This window comes from Corvus hawaiiensis, chromosome 20 (assembly GCF_020740725.1).
Source record: "Corvus hawaiiensis isolate bCorHaw1 chromosome 20, bCorHaw1.pri.cur, whole genome shotgun sequence".
NCBI lineage: Eukaryota > Metazoa > Chordata > Aves > Passeriformes > Corvidae > Corvus > Corvus hawaiiensis.
Window position 1 is genome coordinate 2,586,563 of NC_063232.1, and position 16,090 is coordinate 2,602,652.

At 41.5% G+C, this 16,090-nt stretch overlaps 1 protein-coding gene across 1 annotated transcript in view; it reads right to left on the reverse strand.

The window, feature by feature from the left end:
- MED13 (mediator complex subunit 13) overlaps nt 1-16,090 on the reverse strand; it is a 52,647-nt gene that overhangs the window by 21,774 nt on the left and 14,783 nt on the right. The window contains exons 4-9 of the mRNA XM_048324404.1: nt 7,583-7,728; nt 6,363-6,560; nt 5,317-5,511; nt 4,299-4,461; nt 3,883-3,993; nt 1,254-1,937 (exon numbers count right to left, since the gene is read on the reverse strand). Coding sequence (XP_048180361.1) covers nt 1,254-1,937; nt 3,883-3,993; nt 4,299-4,461; nt 5,317-5,511; nt 6,363-6,560; nt 7,583-7,728 — 1,497 coding nt within the window. The remainder of the gene's footprint in view (nt 1-1,253; nt 1,938-3,882; nt 3,994-4,298; nt 4,462-5,316; nt 5,512-6,362; nt 6,561-7,582; nt 7,729-16,090) is intronic.

Genomic DNA, 16,090 nt, shown 5'->3' on the forward strand with positions numbered 1-16,090 from the left:
TCCCAGCTTTCCTGCACAGCCATCCCAGTGCTGCCACCAGTGGCTTCCCACTGCCAACAACAGGACAAAAACCAACTCCAACCTTCTGTCTTGTGAGTAGCTGCCTTCCACCACAAATTCAGCACCTTCTTAGCTCCTAAAATAAAACCCAAAGCTCTCAATAATTTGATCCTCATCACAGTAAGAGTCTCCTTTCACCTGAACAGGAATATAAAAATTTGGACCAAAAATAATCAACAGAAGTGCACGGATAGAGGCAGCTCTGGGTGCAGTTCTTAATTCCTCGATCACAGCCCCGAGCCCAAGTTTGTCACCTCTTCATCCACGTCCCAATCCTGTTAAGCTCTGACTGCTATTAACAGCCCTGTCAGCACCTGTTACTTCCCATGGCTGTCCTTTTGCGGCGGTGTGTCCTCACGGGGAAGTGTTGTGAAACAGGGATGACAGGAACAATTTCCTACTCACTGCAACAGCACAGGGACACAGCCCACGAGGCCAAGGGGTTCTGGTTGAGGTTTTTTGTTCTTATGGCTTGGGTTTTTTGGTGGTGGTGATCTTTTTTGTGGAGTTGGTTTTTGCTCTAACTGGTAAAGCAAATTCATCTTAACTCATTCTGCAGTAAAACAGAGCTCAAACCTAAGCTTTAACACTAAAACCACCAGAGTTTTATTTCCTCCACTGCCCTTAAGCTCCAGAATTTATTAAAACTTAATATCCAAAGTAGACAATTCCTTTATCCCAATGGAAGCAAGCAGCAGAGCAGAATGTTTTACAAGCTGGGGCTTGTAACACCAGCTCTTCTGAGTGAAGACAAGAGCAGAAATGAGAGAAGAAACTTTTAACAGGATCTCTGCAGCTCAGACCATTCATATTTTCTTCAAATAATGAAGAAAGCACACACTAAAGTGAAAAGGTTATTTCTGGTTTGGTTTTTTTTTTTTGGGGGGGGGGGGGGGAGGGGGAGGGAAGGGACTTAAGTCCCAAATAGGCATCATTTGGCTACAGATTAATTTTATAGTATAAAAATAAATATTATTGCTGTCAGCTAAATCAGAGCTAAAATGAGAAAAAACTGGAAAGTCTTGCTGCAGATCTGACTGTGCTTTGTGCTCCAATTTCACAAGAACTAACTTCTTGTACCCAGAGTTGTGCTCACACCCTCAGCATTACTGCTCCTTATACAGAGAAACTCCTGCCTCTGGCCTTCCTGTTCCCTCACTTCTTGTGTTACTCCAGTACCAAGCACCACTTACTCTGTAACTGATGTTACATTTTCCTGTCCAGCAGGTATTACTGGATCATCTCTCAACTTATCATTTGGAAGCTGGGGTGGTAAGAACTCCACATCCTTTTTCTTTGGAACTTTATAATACTTCCAAGTCGTGTCAGCTTCGTCCTCCTCCAAATTCACGGCAGTGCCGACATACATGGTGGGCTCTATAACTTCGGGGAACGCAGCTGGAAAAGGCTGGGACAAGCCATCGAGCCTGTCTTCCATTGCTTTTGTGGGAACCAAGGGGTCTGGCGTTGGCATCTGGTAGAAGTGTTGACTCTGGGGCGTGGAGGGAGCTTTGGGCACCCCCTCGTCGGCGCCGTCGCAGGGGTGGGGGCTGAGCGGCGGCGGCTGTGGCGAGTTTGCCAGCTCGGCCCCGTGCAGCTGGGGGGGCTTTGCTACATCGTTAGTTCGGATATTGGCAAACCTCACTTGGCTGTCTGGTGCAGTCATCACAAGCCTCTGACTCGCTGAATCTGCCTCCATGGCAACATCATCACTGATAGATACACGATGATGAAAAGGAGTCAAAGGGCGTTTCTGTGGCTTATCCCCTTTGTCTTGCTTCTCATTTGTCTTGTGCTTCGGAGCCGCCGGCTGCTGGGGGCCCACAGGTGGGGCCTGCCCCTGTTGACCTGAATTTCTTGGTTTGAGATTTTTGTGCCTGCAGAATTAATACAGGGGAAAAGACTCCACATTAATCTTTCAAATATGTCTGTGGTGTTCTTTTTCACTAGATAAGAACCTGCTTCTAGGCCATTAAACAGCCCATTAGAGACGTCTGGAACTGAAACCATTTCGAAGTGAAGCTGCCTCTTCTTTCTGACCAGAATTTGAGTGACTTGAGTAGCATTGTAAGATTTTTAAAAATTGTTACATCTGTTCTATGAGCCAAACACACAAATTATCCTCAGAATTAAGACAGTGCTTTATAACTGCTTTAGCAGAAATAGATTGTCACATGAATACCTCGTCACTTTTAACTTGTGCCAGCACTGATGAAGCAGTAGAACAACGTAAGAATAAGTGAATGGCTTCTGGAATTCAAACACTGACATGAACCAAGAGACCTGCCCAAGCCTCAGAGGGTTGACTGGAAAATTAACATCAAGAACTAAGAAGCCACACTAAGTTCTACAAAAGCTCTTTCCAAGCTATTTCAAGGCTTTTGTAGCTGCTTACCTACAAGTTTAGCAAGTGTGGGAATATGAAAAACTCAGTGTCTCAACTGCATTAATACAGTTGGGTTTTTTCAGTGAAAATGCACTTGAGCTAGAACATTTCATCTGGAAGTTCAAGATGCCAACTTTCAGGATCATCTGACAGAATGAGGCACATGAAATACTGAAGTGTAGAATGAAATGTTTATGATTAAGCCATTGAACTGCATGTACATCCTCAGTGCCTGGGAACTCTTTGCCACTCTTCCATTAGCAAAGTTAAGCAGCACTTGTGTTGAAAAAACAGGATTAGGCAGGGATAAAAGGTAAGAGGTATCAAAATCTATTTTTACTTCAAACTCTCTCACACATCCAAATGTTTTTCTCCACTTAGAATTCAAAACACATGGAATAATAGGGGGGTTTAGGTCTTTGCAATTTCTCTTTAGGCAATTGCATATCTCTAATACACACCTCACATAGTTAATTGATTAGTTTTCTCTTAACTAGTGCTATCATAGCTAAATTCTCCTTGAAAAGAACATTTAATCCTCCTCCACATCCCAGCTCTTCTCAGGACACAAGTATTTCCACAGAACTTTAACCAACCATTTCAATAAGTGAGTTTAAAAAATGCATTTCTCTCAAAATGCTACATCCTCCAGACATTAATTTTTTTCTAAGATATCAATATTCACTGCAAGGTAATCAGTGTAACATTTAAATCAGAGAAAGTGTTTAAACCTTTTGCAACACTTCAGTCACCTCAAGATTAATTTTCTACCATAAGTACAAAAATTGAGAATTCAATGAAATTAATGTTTCCATTTATTTTAAATACCTGTATTAACAGTCTGTGGCACTGCAGCCTCAAAAAAGGCTGTATTATATATTTTTATTTAATCTCAGACTTTTGCCCTTTGTTTTGATCCCTTTTTCCCCCAGCTAATATAAAAAACATACACTGGCATCCACTCCCAGAGAAGTAGTTTTCCACACAGCCACCCATGGAATGCCACCCTTCCTAGACAGCAGGTTCGGGGGTTTTATTCCTATTTATCCAGCTCATGATTAACAGCTTTGTCCTTTCAAGGCTAATGCCACAGCCCTCTAGAAGAGGTGCTTAAATCCTAAATAAATAGCATTCGCTTCCCATTCCCTGAGAAAGCTGCCCATATCCATAGAGAATTCCAGCCCAGGACTCGGGAACCATCCCTGCACTGGCAGCAGGTCCCCTCAGCTGATTCACTTGACTCCAGCCTCTGCTGTAACTTCTTGGACAGACTTTGAAGACCTCCAATGACATTTAGGAGAGGAGATACAAATTTTGTTACAGCTTTCCTACGAGCAGCTACTGCTTAATTACCCCTGCAGGAGCGATCAGGAGCCTCTCCTGAGCACTTCAGCCCCGGTGAACATCGGAGGCTGCGCCTCTGCCAAGTGCTGTACCTTGAACAATTGCAATTTGTCCTCTGCGTGGCTTCAACAAAATCCCAGGATGCCACCTTGTCAGCTGTCTCCTCCTCACACAAGCCATTTGATGTAGCAGAATACTTCCTCCTAGGATTCAATACCAGGAGAGTTATTTGGGAGCAACATATGTTCTTCTCTTATCTTCTGGCAAAGCTCAAGAGCAGTTTGGTGACATGGGAATCAGCAAAGAAATGATAAATAGCCTTTTCCTGACATATTAAACTGAGAACTAAGTAAATCATTCCTAAATAGTTAGGAAAAAATAAACTTCTTTAAAAATGGTTTATTAGAAGAGTAAAGCACATTCCACCAGCAGCACCTTTAACAGAACTAATTGCTACAAGGAACACACAAAATATTGGTATTTTTGGCTTCAGAGGATGAGTACGTACTTGTTCTGTGCTCTGTTCATGTTGCACTCTTGCCAGACTCTGTCCACCACTTGGTTGGCCAATTTTCTGGGGATTTTGCCACCGTGATGGCTGGTACTGTCCGAGATAAATCCGTCTGAAACCGAGGAAAACTTCACCCATTTCTGGGCAGATTGAGCATCAACTGAAAAGCAGCACCAGAGGAAACAGATTTAGGCTGTGAGACAATGCAGTGTCTATTATTCCAAATCAATCACCACAGGAGCATGATAGGAAGAAAAGTATCTTCTTGACTCAATGTTAGGAAATAAAAACACACAGAAAATTTAGGACTAGTAGGAAATTATTACAGGAGATTTTAAAAAGCACCATATATATATTCATGTTGTAAGTGGACTGGCTATTCTTTATCTTTGATGAAAGTTACCTGAAATGGAAAATAACTTGAGCAAAGCCAACATTATGATTAAAAAAAAGGGTCAAGCTTGGGTAACAGAAGATCATGGAAGCAGAAAAGAAACAAAACCTCTTCTGCACAATAAAACTTACGTAAGTCACCTGAAACTATCTGTGAGTCTCACCTGCTGTGACCTAAATCAGCGCCCCATAACCACTGCTCACACCCAGGGCAGAGGGCACACAGCCTTGCTGGAAACTTAACTACAGCCAACCTTCCTGGACTGTGAGAAAGCATCACCTTCTCACTAACGACCAAGGGCACAACGGGGGTTATGAAGCTGTGTCAGAACACAGACATGCACACGGGAAAAAGCCCCCAAAACTTCCCCAGAGCAATCTAAAGGACTGGTAACAACCCCAGCTACAACAGCAGTTCTAATTTCAGTAGCTTACAGAAGAGTTTATTTTGCCCACAACTGGCAACATTGGTTTTACTACAACAAACTTAGGACTAAAGAAATGTGATTTTTCCTACCAAGCCAGCTGCACACTGAGCACCTGAATCCCCTGCAAGCACTGCTGGGTTTGAAGGAGATGCCATAGAAATGATTCCCTCATGCAGGAGCCAATTCCTTCCCACCTGTTTGAACTTCCTCCGGGGACGTGGGTGGAGTCAGTGTGACCGAGGACATGGCAGGGTCTCTGGTGGAAGCAGGCACTTGGTGGACCCCCAGGCAAGCGGTGGAGCAGTGGGGAGCCCCCACGGAGCTGGGAGCAGGGATGTCTGTCTGAGGGACCAGCACAAAGCACGCAGGGTACACCATCCTCACACCAGCTGCCAAGAGAGGGCATTTCCCAGTTACTTACCAAGGCTGACACTCAAAGTCATCAAATGGATCATTTTAGCACTCACTCTTAAGCTTACAGACCCTCTTCTACCTACTGAAGCATCTCCTTGGACAAAAGACCTCTGTTGTCACCTTCATCATTACTTGATTTGCTTTATACAGAAGATTTGGGCTTTGCATACACAGGCAGAGACATCCACACGCTGCTGCCTGCTTCTATCATTTTGTTTTATAAAGGCTGAAAAAATCCTTTTTAGTATCATGTAACACTGCCAACATCCCCATCAGCACGAGAGTCTCCAGCCTTCATTGCATTCCGAGCTCCTCACAGAGAAGGGATTGCATTAGCTGGCAAATCAAAGGTCACAAGCCCACAGCAGGGCAAACTACTGTATCCAGGGGCTGGGATTTTGGGAAAAATGGCAAATAAAGGCAGTGCCTGAGTACATCAGGTTCTCCAGGACTGTGGTTTTAAAGACATCACTAAAAGGCAAGTGCTCTGTTTGAATTTGCACAGACTCTGAAACAGTACAACTTGATTTTGATGCAGCTCAGATGTCAACAGTGATCATCCAGGGTGGTTTTTTATTCTCTTTATTATTTATTTTTTAAAAAATTTTGCCTCTCAGGGCACATAAGAATAAGACCTCCTACTACTGAGTCTGCAAAATCTACTTTGAGCAGCAACTCATCGTAGATAGTCCCCAGCACCAAACAGGAAAACAAAACCCAACAACCATTGTTGCAAAAGGAATCAAATGGGGTCACTTCTGCATTCAGAATTTTGCAGACTTAATCAGCCAGTTTATTTCAGTAATTAAAAGGTAATCAAGCTCACCAACAAGAACTTCAACAGCAGCTAAAGAATCATCCTCCCAATCCATTTCTTCTTGTTTTTCCTCAGATCCCTCCTTCAAGTTGGATGTGACGGGGTAGAATTGCTTCCACTCCCCAATCAGCTTTTTTGTGGATGAATCAGAAAGCTTGAAGGACTGCCCTGTGAGTGTGCCATTCAACCCAAAGGGGCTCAGGATAACTAAAACAGAAATAAAAATCCATTGGAGATGATATCCACCCCAAATTCCCTCTTCCCCCCTGCAATAGCAGCACCACCATTTATTTCAGCCACACCAAATGAACAACTTACCATGGGTAAGTCAAAATGCAGCCTAATCATGATTTACACTACGTGAGTTTTTGGCAATAGGCTCACATTGTTAAATTTATATGTACTGTAAGAATTGAGGAACCACAATAACAACTACAAATTAATCAATTCAAACAAGCAACAGGCAAGTTTTCATCTTGGCTTGCAAGGAGTCTCAGATACAGGTGGGATAAAGAAACACTTCCAAATCCTGGCAGAGTTAAGGTGTTTCCTCATCCTTTCATTCAGCTTGTTACAACAACAGGGAATCATCTGTTTCATGTTTAGTCTTGTCCATAGTAGGGAAGCACAGCTGCTGGTAAATTGCATTCAGAAAAAAAAGCAAGTTTGGACACTGAGCATTGCTAAAGGTGTGTGGTCATGCAGGAGAGGTGATTTTGATTTCTGCAGCAGCACAAGGGTCTGACACAGGGAGGGATCACACAGCCCCACTGACCAGACTCAGGCCCCAGCACTCCTCTGTCTTCCAGAGCACAACCTGCATCTGCTGGGGGAACCACAGGGATTTACAGGCAAGGAAGAGCCAAGTAAAAAGGGAAGGGGGTGTGAATAGGTTAAATACACTGAGTCAGAAATGGGTTTCTCACAGAGGGTTGGTGAAGGTATGTGGGGGTTATAGGGTTGAAACGGCAAAATACTTAAGTCACCAATAGGACAGTACTTGGAAACCGTGTCATGAGGACAAATGATTCAATTACATGCCAAGAGATGAGTATGCAAATGCTCCACCTGCAGAAGGGCCAGGACACAGCAGCCTGACTGTGTGAGGACAGGGCACAGCTGGGGACAGCAGGACATGCTCTGCCCCCACTGCCAGCCTGCCCCAAGCCCTCAGTGAGCACCCAGAGGATGAATCCAGGTGTAACAGCCAGCACTGGCAGCAATCCCACCTTGGAAGGGGCTGTTGGACTGCTGGGCCAGGGTGAGGTGCTCCTCGCTGAGCAGGTACACGGGCTGGTGCTGGCTGATCTCCACGCTGGTGCACACATTGCTGTCCCCGTGCAGGAAGAAGGTGAACGAGCAGGACAAGTGCTCACTGCAAAGGCAACGGCAGAAAGTAAGTCTGAAGTACAGAATTTCAAATAAGTTGGTCTCTTTTTCAGCAGTTTGAAGGCATTTCCTCACAATATATTCATTAATGGAAGTAACTGAAACACTCTTATACCTAAATAGCAAGAAAATGCTAAGTATGTGTTCCCTTTACAAGGCATTCCAGCATTAGAGTCAAACCCAAAGAAAAATCAGTTAGAAAACAACAGGCACTAAGTTTTCCATTTCTTCAGCCTGACACATTATATTTTGCTGTCATGAGGAAATTTAAAACACAATCTTTTATGAGACAAAAACCTGTAACTTAATATTTTTATACCTTATGCATTTATATACAATCTCTAGAAATATTTCTGAATGTATTTTATTTTTAATGAGGTCATATCTAGGTTCTCCTGTAACAGCTCCACTAAGCAGAATTTAATAACAGCCAACAAGTCACTTAAATTTAAGAGCAAGAAGAATGGCAACAGCTTTGAGAAGTGCTTTTGTTTTGTTCTTTAAATTGAATCTTATCGTCATGGTCTTGAAGCCAATCAAGTAACTAAAAATGAAATCCCATACCTACACACAAAAGGGAAGATACAATCAATTTAAAAAAACCAAGGCTCAAGACATTCTTAATTAAAGTCATTAAGGCAAGTGTCAATGTTTAATAGCAGATGCTTCACTGACAGCGTCTCTCATGGTCCAGAGTTTTAGGGAAAAAAACCCAAAAGGCTTGAACAGCAAAAAAATCCCCAACCATAAACATTTCTCCTTCCTACACCTGGGCTAAATGCTGTTTGCCAGTGCTGGGCACAGTTATTGGTGAGCACCTACATGAAACCTTCAGCTCCCCAAGATCACGCTGCACAGAATTCCCAATTTTGGGGGCCCTGCTCCCTGCTGTTGTTACAAAAATACAGCTGGCCCCTGCAAGGACAACCAGCAAAACATTTTATGTTGCATCCACATCAGTTCCGTGGTTTATGTGAAATATATTTCACCAACTTTAATTAAAGGGCAGGAGGAAAGGAAGGCAAAACCAAGCAGAGTGAATTATCAACTGCTCCATAACAGCTGAAATCCCACACTGCTCAGGAATCTCAGGAAAATTAAGTTTCCAAAACGCAGTGAGGATGGAGCTGAGCATCTTGTTGATGATTTCAAGTTGAAGAGAAGTCATGTGGCCAGGACACACCACTAAATTCCTGTATGGAAATCTGATTAAACTTTAATCCTTATGCAAATAGTGGAAGACTGATTTCCAAACTGAATTTTATTTTCCAAACCATATTGGATGTTTTGAGGTGAAGGAGTTGGCAGTGTCTTGGTTCCCAGTGACAGACACAATTCAGAAGCTCAGTATCAGCAAGATAAAATTTAAAAATAAAAGCACATATTCCCTATATACACTTTAAATGCAATTAAGCTTCACCTCTTGTAAACACCCCATTGTTAGCCAGATAAAGGGCAGACAATCACAGCATAATCTGATGGAATTCAGATAAACCAAGACAAAGGGAGGCATCAGCATGATAACAGAAGCATTTCAATTCATCACACTGCAAAACCAGTCCTAAGGAGGAGCAAGGAAAACTCAAGGTCACCATTCGAAAGCCAAATCCAAAAATACAAACAAAAAAACCCACCCAAATCAGATCTCTTTTCTCCCCCAGCTCAGCAGGGGAGAGGTTTCCAGCAACATAATCCAGTGAGAGAGCACCCAGTGCTGGCACCTGCATTGTTCCCAGCCCTGGATCCATGGCATGGAGAGGATCCACTGCTACAATTCATCCTGGAAAACCCAAGTATCACCCCACTTCCACTAATCCTGGTTATAAATTTAAGTGTTAAACAGCAGAATGATGCACAGCACCGTGGGGGTTTCTTTCAGAGGTGCAGCAAAGTCGCTTTATGGCCAGTAGAATAATATGTTTCACAGGACAAATACACAGTAGAAACAGGGAAACTCAGGATAAGGGAAACATCCCACCAGGGACAAAAAGTATCCCCTGGAAGCAGGAGTTTGCTTTAAACTAAAGGTTAACCTGAAATGCAAACTTAACACTTCATGGACTCAAACACAGTTTGTTTCTTCTGAGCCAGTCGTGCTCAGAAACTGCTTCTTCACATTTAATTTCTTTTAGGTTACAGAACCTAAGAAATATCAATGCATGTGGAAATAATCACAAGAAATACAAATAAAGAATCCTAATTAAAACAAAAATCAAAACCACAGGGAAGCTCTTTGGAGGGAGTGGAGAAAAGGAGGAAGGAACACAAAGAACCAGAGCTTTATGGTACTGGATGCCCCTACACACATTATTTTATGGAGTTAGCAAAAAACTCTAGAAACATGCATGCTTTTTATTACTGTTTTTTTTTTTTAGTTAATACATTTGAACATCCTCCAATTCTTTAAGTTTCTAGAGCCTGGCTGCCAGTGTACAACCTCAGCTTAGGAGGAATATTCCAAACCTTACCATAATCTACTAAAAAAAAAAGGTGTGTGTGTATATATATATTTCCACTATTTCCCTAAGTCCGCCTCTAATCTCCTCAATAACTCACCTCACAGCCAAAAATCCTCATCAAGCAAAAAACCCACCTCATATCACTTTGGGGTAAATAGGCAAATTATCTTTACAAGTCAGTCAAGGACACAGTAACAGAATCAGGCTGGTGGTTTCCTGCCTGCTAACGGAGAGTTCATCCTATTTTTATTTGCAGACTATTTTAGGTAGCTCAGAAGATCACTGGTAATTTGTGCAGAGCATCTCACGTCTGAAATATTAAAAAAATCCCTACACCTCAACACTTCGAAATTTTATTCTGCCTAAAGAGAGAATCAGTGACGTCCTTAAGGTCAGATATAGAAAAAAAAAAACATAGCTGATGGTAAAGTCAGCATAGATAACCCCCTTTTTAGTACTTTTACCACTACCATCATGTACTGTTGCACATACTTTTATTCAGAAAATTCTGAAAACAAAATCCTAACTCTCAAAAAACCTCATTTTCTTGTCTGACCCCAAACATCAAGTTGCTCCATTAACATTTCTAATTAATTTCATTCAAGTCCCCATCACAGAATTTAAGTATCAATAATCCAGTTTCCAACTGATCTCTGAATAGATATGAAGTGCCATCAGAAAAAGCATTCTTTATGATTTTTGATCTGAACACACCAGAATTCAGTTAGATTGAGGTCCAATCCTGAAAGCAACTTTAAAAACAAATAAAAGATAAAATAAGAAAGAGACTCCTTGGGAATAACACTATTTGAAGCAACCTTCAATCCTCACCTACACTCCATTAAAATACATTTGTGTAAAACCATTTGATTCCCCCATGCTCCCTCTTCCCTCTAATCATACAAAACAAAGATGTTTTAGTTTCAGAGACAAAGGATTATGATTTAATGGGGGGAAAAAACCAGAGGCTGCTGTGGACAAATTCAATACAATTTCTCCTTCTACCTTTTTAAGAATAACTGAAGGGTAGGAGGGGAAACCACACTAAAATCCACATCTACAGGAGGTTTCCATTAGCAAATCTGAAAATATCTTCTTGATAAAAAGGTAATTAGGTCTGGTTTTGTCTCCACATTAGGACTTCTGTAGAGCTTTAGATCTTTAAAGTGCTTCCCAAACATCGGCTGCATTAGGACCCCACTAATCCACACTCAAATCACCTCCCCTCGACAGCAACAGCACCAGCACAAGGAAGGCTCCAACTAAAAGCACATTTTGATAGTAAATTAAAAAAAAAAAAAAAAAAAAAAAAGGCATCCAAATGTTTCATCTGAAAGAGAAAATGTTTGTTTTATGTAATTACTATCTCCTGTTTTCCTAGACTGTCTTTGTGAATTACTTCTGAGTTGAAGTGGGAGCACCTTACACTGCCAAAGCACTGCTAACCCAACCAAAATATTTACTGAATCCTTATAAACTACACACACTCACTGCCACTCCCTACACGAGGGAAACAGACAGTGCAGACTGGAATTTCTGTCCCAGGACTAATGCTTGTCCCAGTTCTGATCCCACCATTTCCCTTCCAGTGGGGCAGAACACACTGTTTGTTTAGGAGCACAAACACATCAGCTGAGGTAAGGCTCTATGTAATTAATTAGTTTGCACCATTATTTCAGTCTGTTATAAAATGATTGCCAAAAATTGGTACATCTTGCCCAGTGCCCAGAATCTTTGGGGCATTTTCCCCAAGAATCAACACCAGGACTGGCTGACAATAATTGCCAGCAGCAGCCACAGACCTGAGAGTTCCCAACTCTCTGTCACCCCAAGAGTTGTCCTTCACCACAGACAAGTTCTGGGTGCCACTTAAAAAAACTCAAAGCATTAAAGAACCTCCTTTTGAAAATGTGACACTTCCCTTCTATAGTAAATTCTTGGGCTGGAAAACACAGTCTTATAATTAAACAGAAATAAAAAGGTGAATAGGTTTAAGGTGACACCCCCCCCCCCCCAAAGGCCTAAGACCCTTCTTTTGTTGTTTGTTTTCTTTGCCCTTTAACCAAGCTGGGATACAACAGAACAGTTCTTTGGGACTATCCGCACTTCCAGGTGCGGCTGGAACGTCGCAGGTACTGAGGAAAAGCCTCTTCTCCACCTCCTTCCCTCCTCTGCTGCTCCAAAATCCCATCCCATTTCAAATGGGGCATCTTCAATTCCCACTCACCATCCACAATTATGAATTGCCAACCCCCCCCAAGTCTTAATTCTGACTACAAAGGAGCAGGAAATTCAGTGTGCTTGTGCTGTGATCAGCAAAATAGGAAATAAGTGAAACACTAAAACCAGTGCAAAGAACCTCAGCAAATGCAACGCTACAGCAGCTAGAGAGCTGCACATTCCGTATCATAAATGAAGCATCCAGAGCTGAAATTCCAGCTGCTTCTCTCACTCTGGACAAAGCCATGGAGCAGAGATGTTCTTCCAAGCATCCCTGAGTAATTCCCCATGGCCAGGAAGGGAAATACAGCAGAAAGCTGATTTTGATGATAACACAAAGCAGAAAAACATAGCTAATAGCAAAGTAGAAAAAACTCTTCCAGTTCAAAGCACATCATTAATGACTCCTGTCAAAAGGCTCTCCAAAGCATTCTTCGTGGCTGAGGATGTTTTGATTTGACTTAGACCTGAGTTAAAAATATTTATTTATTCCATAACTGAGTTATGTGCACTAAAACAAATATAAATGTAGCAAGCAACCTGTATTCCAGAATAAGCCACAGCTGCCTTAGACTTCTAAACTTATATTAACTTCATTATTAATGGGCTTAGCTTCATCCCAATAGAAACAATTTTACTTTTATACACACTAAAACTCCAGCATGATATTTTAAAAGGAAGCAAACTGATTTTTTTCAGAGGGCAGCAAGAAGGTTATATATACAGACAAAGGTATAAATTTTTCTAGATACAACTACAAACAATACTACAAAAAGAGTTTGCTCACGTTCCTGTATTTCAGAACTTAAATGAGGCTAATAAACCTGTCACCTTGTATTTTAGCATCCTTTAATTTGAGGCTGCAAATCTCAATTATCTGAGCTTGAGCTTTCACAGGGAAAGATACATGTGCTATAAAGAATAAGGAACCAGAACATATTTGGGAACAGGATAATAGCTGAACATCTCTGTGTCCCAAAGTCAGGGGAACAGCTTTCCCTGTATTGCTCTTTCCCATTCTGAAACATTTACAAACATCTTGTTAAGCCAGATTTTTTCAAAGTTCAAAATGGAAATGCATTATAAAATTGTCATCTAACAAAATCTGAAGTATCTGTATGGCTTTTGTATTATTTTATTGTTTAGTGAACAAAAAGAGCAGATTTATGGTTGAAAACTAAAAACCAAGAGCCATATCGTTTTTTTCCTTTTTCCTGATGAACCAACTACCAGTGTAATTTAAGCTAAATAAGAGAAAACTGCTTTGTGATGTAAAGTGCTAAATTTGTCTGCTTGTAGTCTCTCTAGCAACCCAATATTCCAAAGAGACAATCATGTGATCAATGCTCTCAGCTCCTGCTGTTTATCCTGCACTGTCCTACTTACAGCAGCTCTCAATTCCAGCTGTCTACAGCAAAAGGAAAAACATCACCTGCTCTCCTGCCGGGACATGATGCCAGAACAGCCTCATTAGAGCTGCTGTAAAAAAATGTTGACATTGTTTGATTTAAAGATTAACATAGGGAGGAAATTTACACTGCAAAGACTTGAGCAGCCTTAAAAGAAAATATTCCAGCACTATCAGGGAAGAGCCACTTGGTTTCAGACTAAATAGACAGAAATACACCCAAAACCTGTGGATGAACCTTGTTTTGGTAGTTAGCTCTCTCAAGTATGAAGGAATTGTTGAGCTTTAGCACCCAGAAATCTTATTCTATTCCTTAATAATAATTCCCAGCAGCATCCCAGGGGATCAAGAAGTAAAATTTTCTGTTCCTGTGGAAAGACGACCATGGGAACTGGGAAAAAGGGATGTAAATGGGGATGAGGCAGAAATGTGGGTTGAAAAAGACCAAAAGCAACATTCCCTTTGTCTTAAGGGCAGTGAAGACCAGCCAGGCAAGAGCTGATCCCGTCCACGCTGTTCAATGGCAACACAGATATTTCTGATGGCACAGCAGGACCATTTCCAGGGCCCAAACTAAAAAAATACCCCCCAAACACACAGTGCAGCCATGGCCATCCCAATTCCAGACTGCAGGGTTGCCACCAGGCTTGCACCACACTCAGGAATCACACCCACACTTCCACCTCTTCCTCATGGCAAGATGAGGTAAAGAGGGGAAAAAAAACCTCTCTACAGAACCATGATAAGCATACCTTCAAAACAAGATAGCTACATGTACAGAGGTGTCAAATAAAACCAAACTGACATCTAGAATATTTTGCAGCAGTCATTTCCCATGAAGTTATATACTTATTATTTACATAACATGTTATTTACATAGCTCAAATAGTATTTCCATGGAAAAAAAAAAAAAAAAAAAAGAGAATGGTGCCCTGGCCTTCTAAAATCCTGAACCCAGACTTGTGGTAAACAGAATTACCCTGAAACCTGTACAGCAAGTTATGATAACCTTATCACTTATGAATTTCCAAGTGGCTTGTGGGGTGTTTTTTTGTGTTTTTTGTTTTGGGTCTGTGGTGTTTTTCTCTGGTGCTTTTTCACAATTTTTAAGTGAACTTATCAGACACAAGTTCTGCTTTGCCACCCACTGCAACTGGCTACATTATTTCCCAATTACAAGGGGGGGGAAAAAAGCAACCATGAAAGTAATATAGCAGCTTTTAGCATTCTAGACTTTCAGTTGTCTACCAGATCCACCCACAAATTCAGGATTACTCAATTGTTTGCTTACTGCTATTTCAATTGTGTTAAAGTTTAGCAAGTTGTAATTATTACAAAAAACTTCAAGAGATGCCCCTCACATAAACACTTGGTACTTGTGCTTCACTAGGAGTGTCATATTTGATCTACTTAAATTGTATCTAAACTAGTATTTAATCTGACAAGTTTCCTAATCATATTTATTCCAGGTATACCCCACTAATGCACTAATGAGTAAGAGGAACAGTCTCACCCAAAGGAAGTGCAACCAGCACAGGCAGACAGACAGTGGGATGAAGCAGATCACAGTCTCCATCTCACATTTTTGAGGGGATTTTGGAATAAACCATACACAACCGTATTCTTGAAAGTGGCAATACCAACACAGTTGGTTGGAAAGGAGAAAAGAAAATGACATTCCTATTTGTCAAATTTTAATTTAATGTGTAGTCATTTAAACCACATTACTGAGCGTCTGTAGTCTCCAAGTGACCAAAACAGGCTGTGACAGAGACGATTTTTTTTTTTTGCTTAGTTGCAAAGACCATTAGCAAAATCCTCTCTTTAGTCTTTTATTCATCTGGAAAACTGAAATCACCTACTTAAAAATGGGAAACAAGACCCCAGCACACACTGCCCCCCTCCCTTCAGGGAGCTGCTCCATCCCTGCCCCATCTACAACCAGGAGTGGAACCAGCAGACGTGAAAACCTCAGAGAGTTTCCCCAGGCAGGGTAACCGTGTGACTTGTTCTAAGAGATCAAATTTCAGCCCATCCACGAGTGTCTCACTTTCCTCAGTGCTGGTTTTAGACTGGGGAGCAGCAGGGGAGGGAGGGAAGAGCAGGTCACGGTTGTTACCTCGCAGCACGTGACTGCACAACGCAAACAGCTGAGGCTCCCACAGCAAAACTTTTAAGAGATATCATATAATAGAGGTTAGTTTAATAAGTTTATTTGTTTAGGAGTCACATCATTAAACAGTGAACACTCAAAACTATTT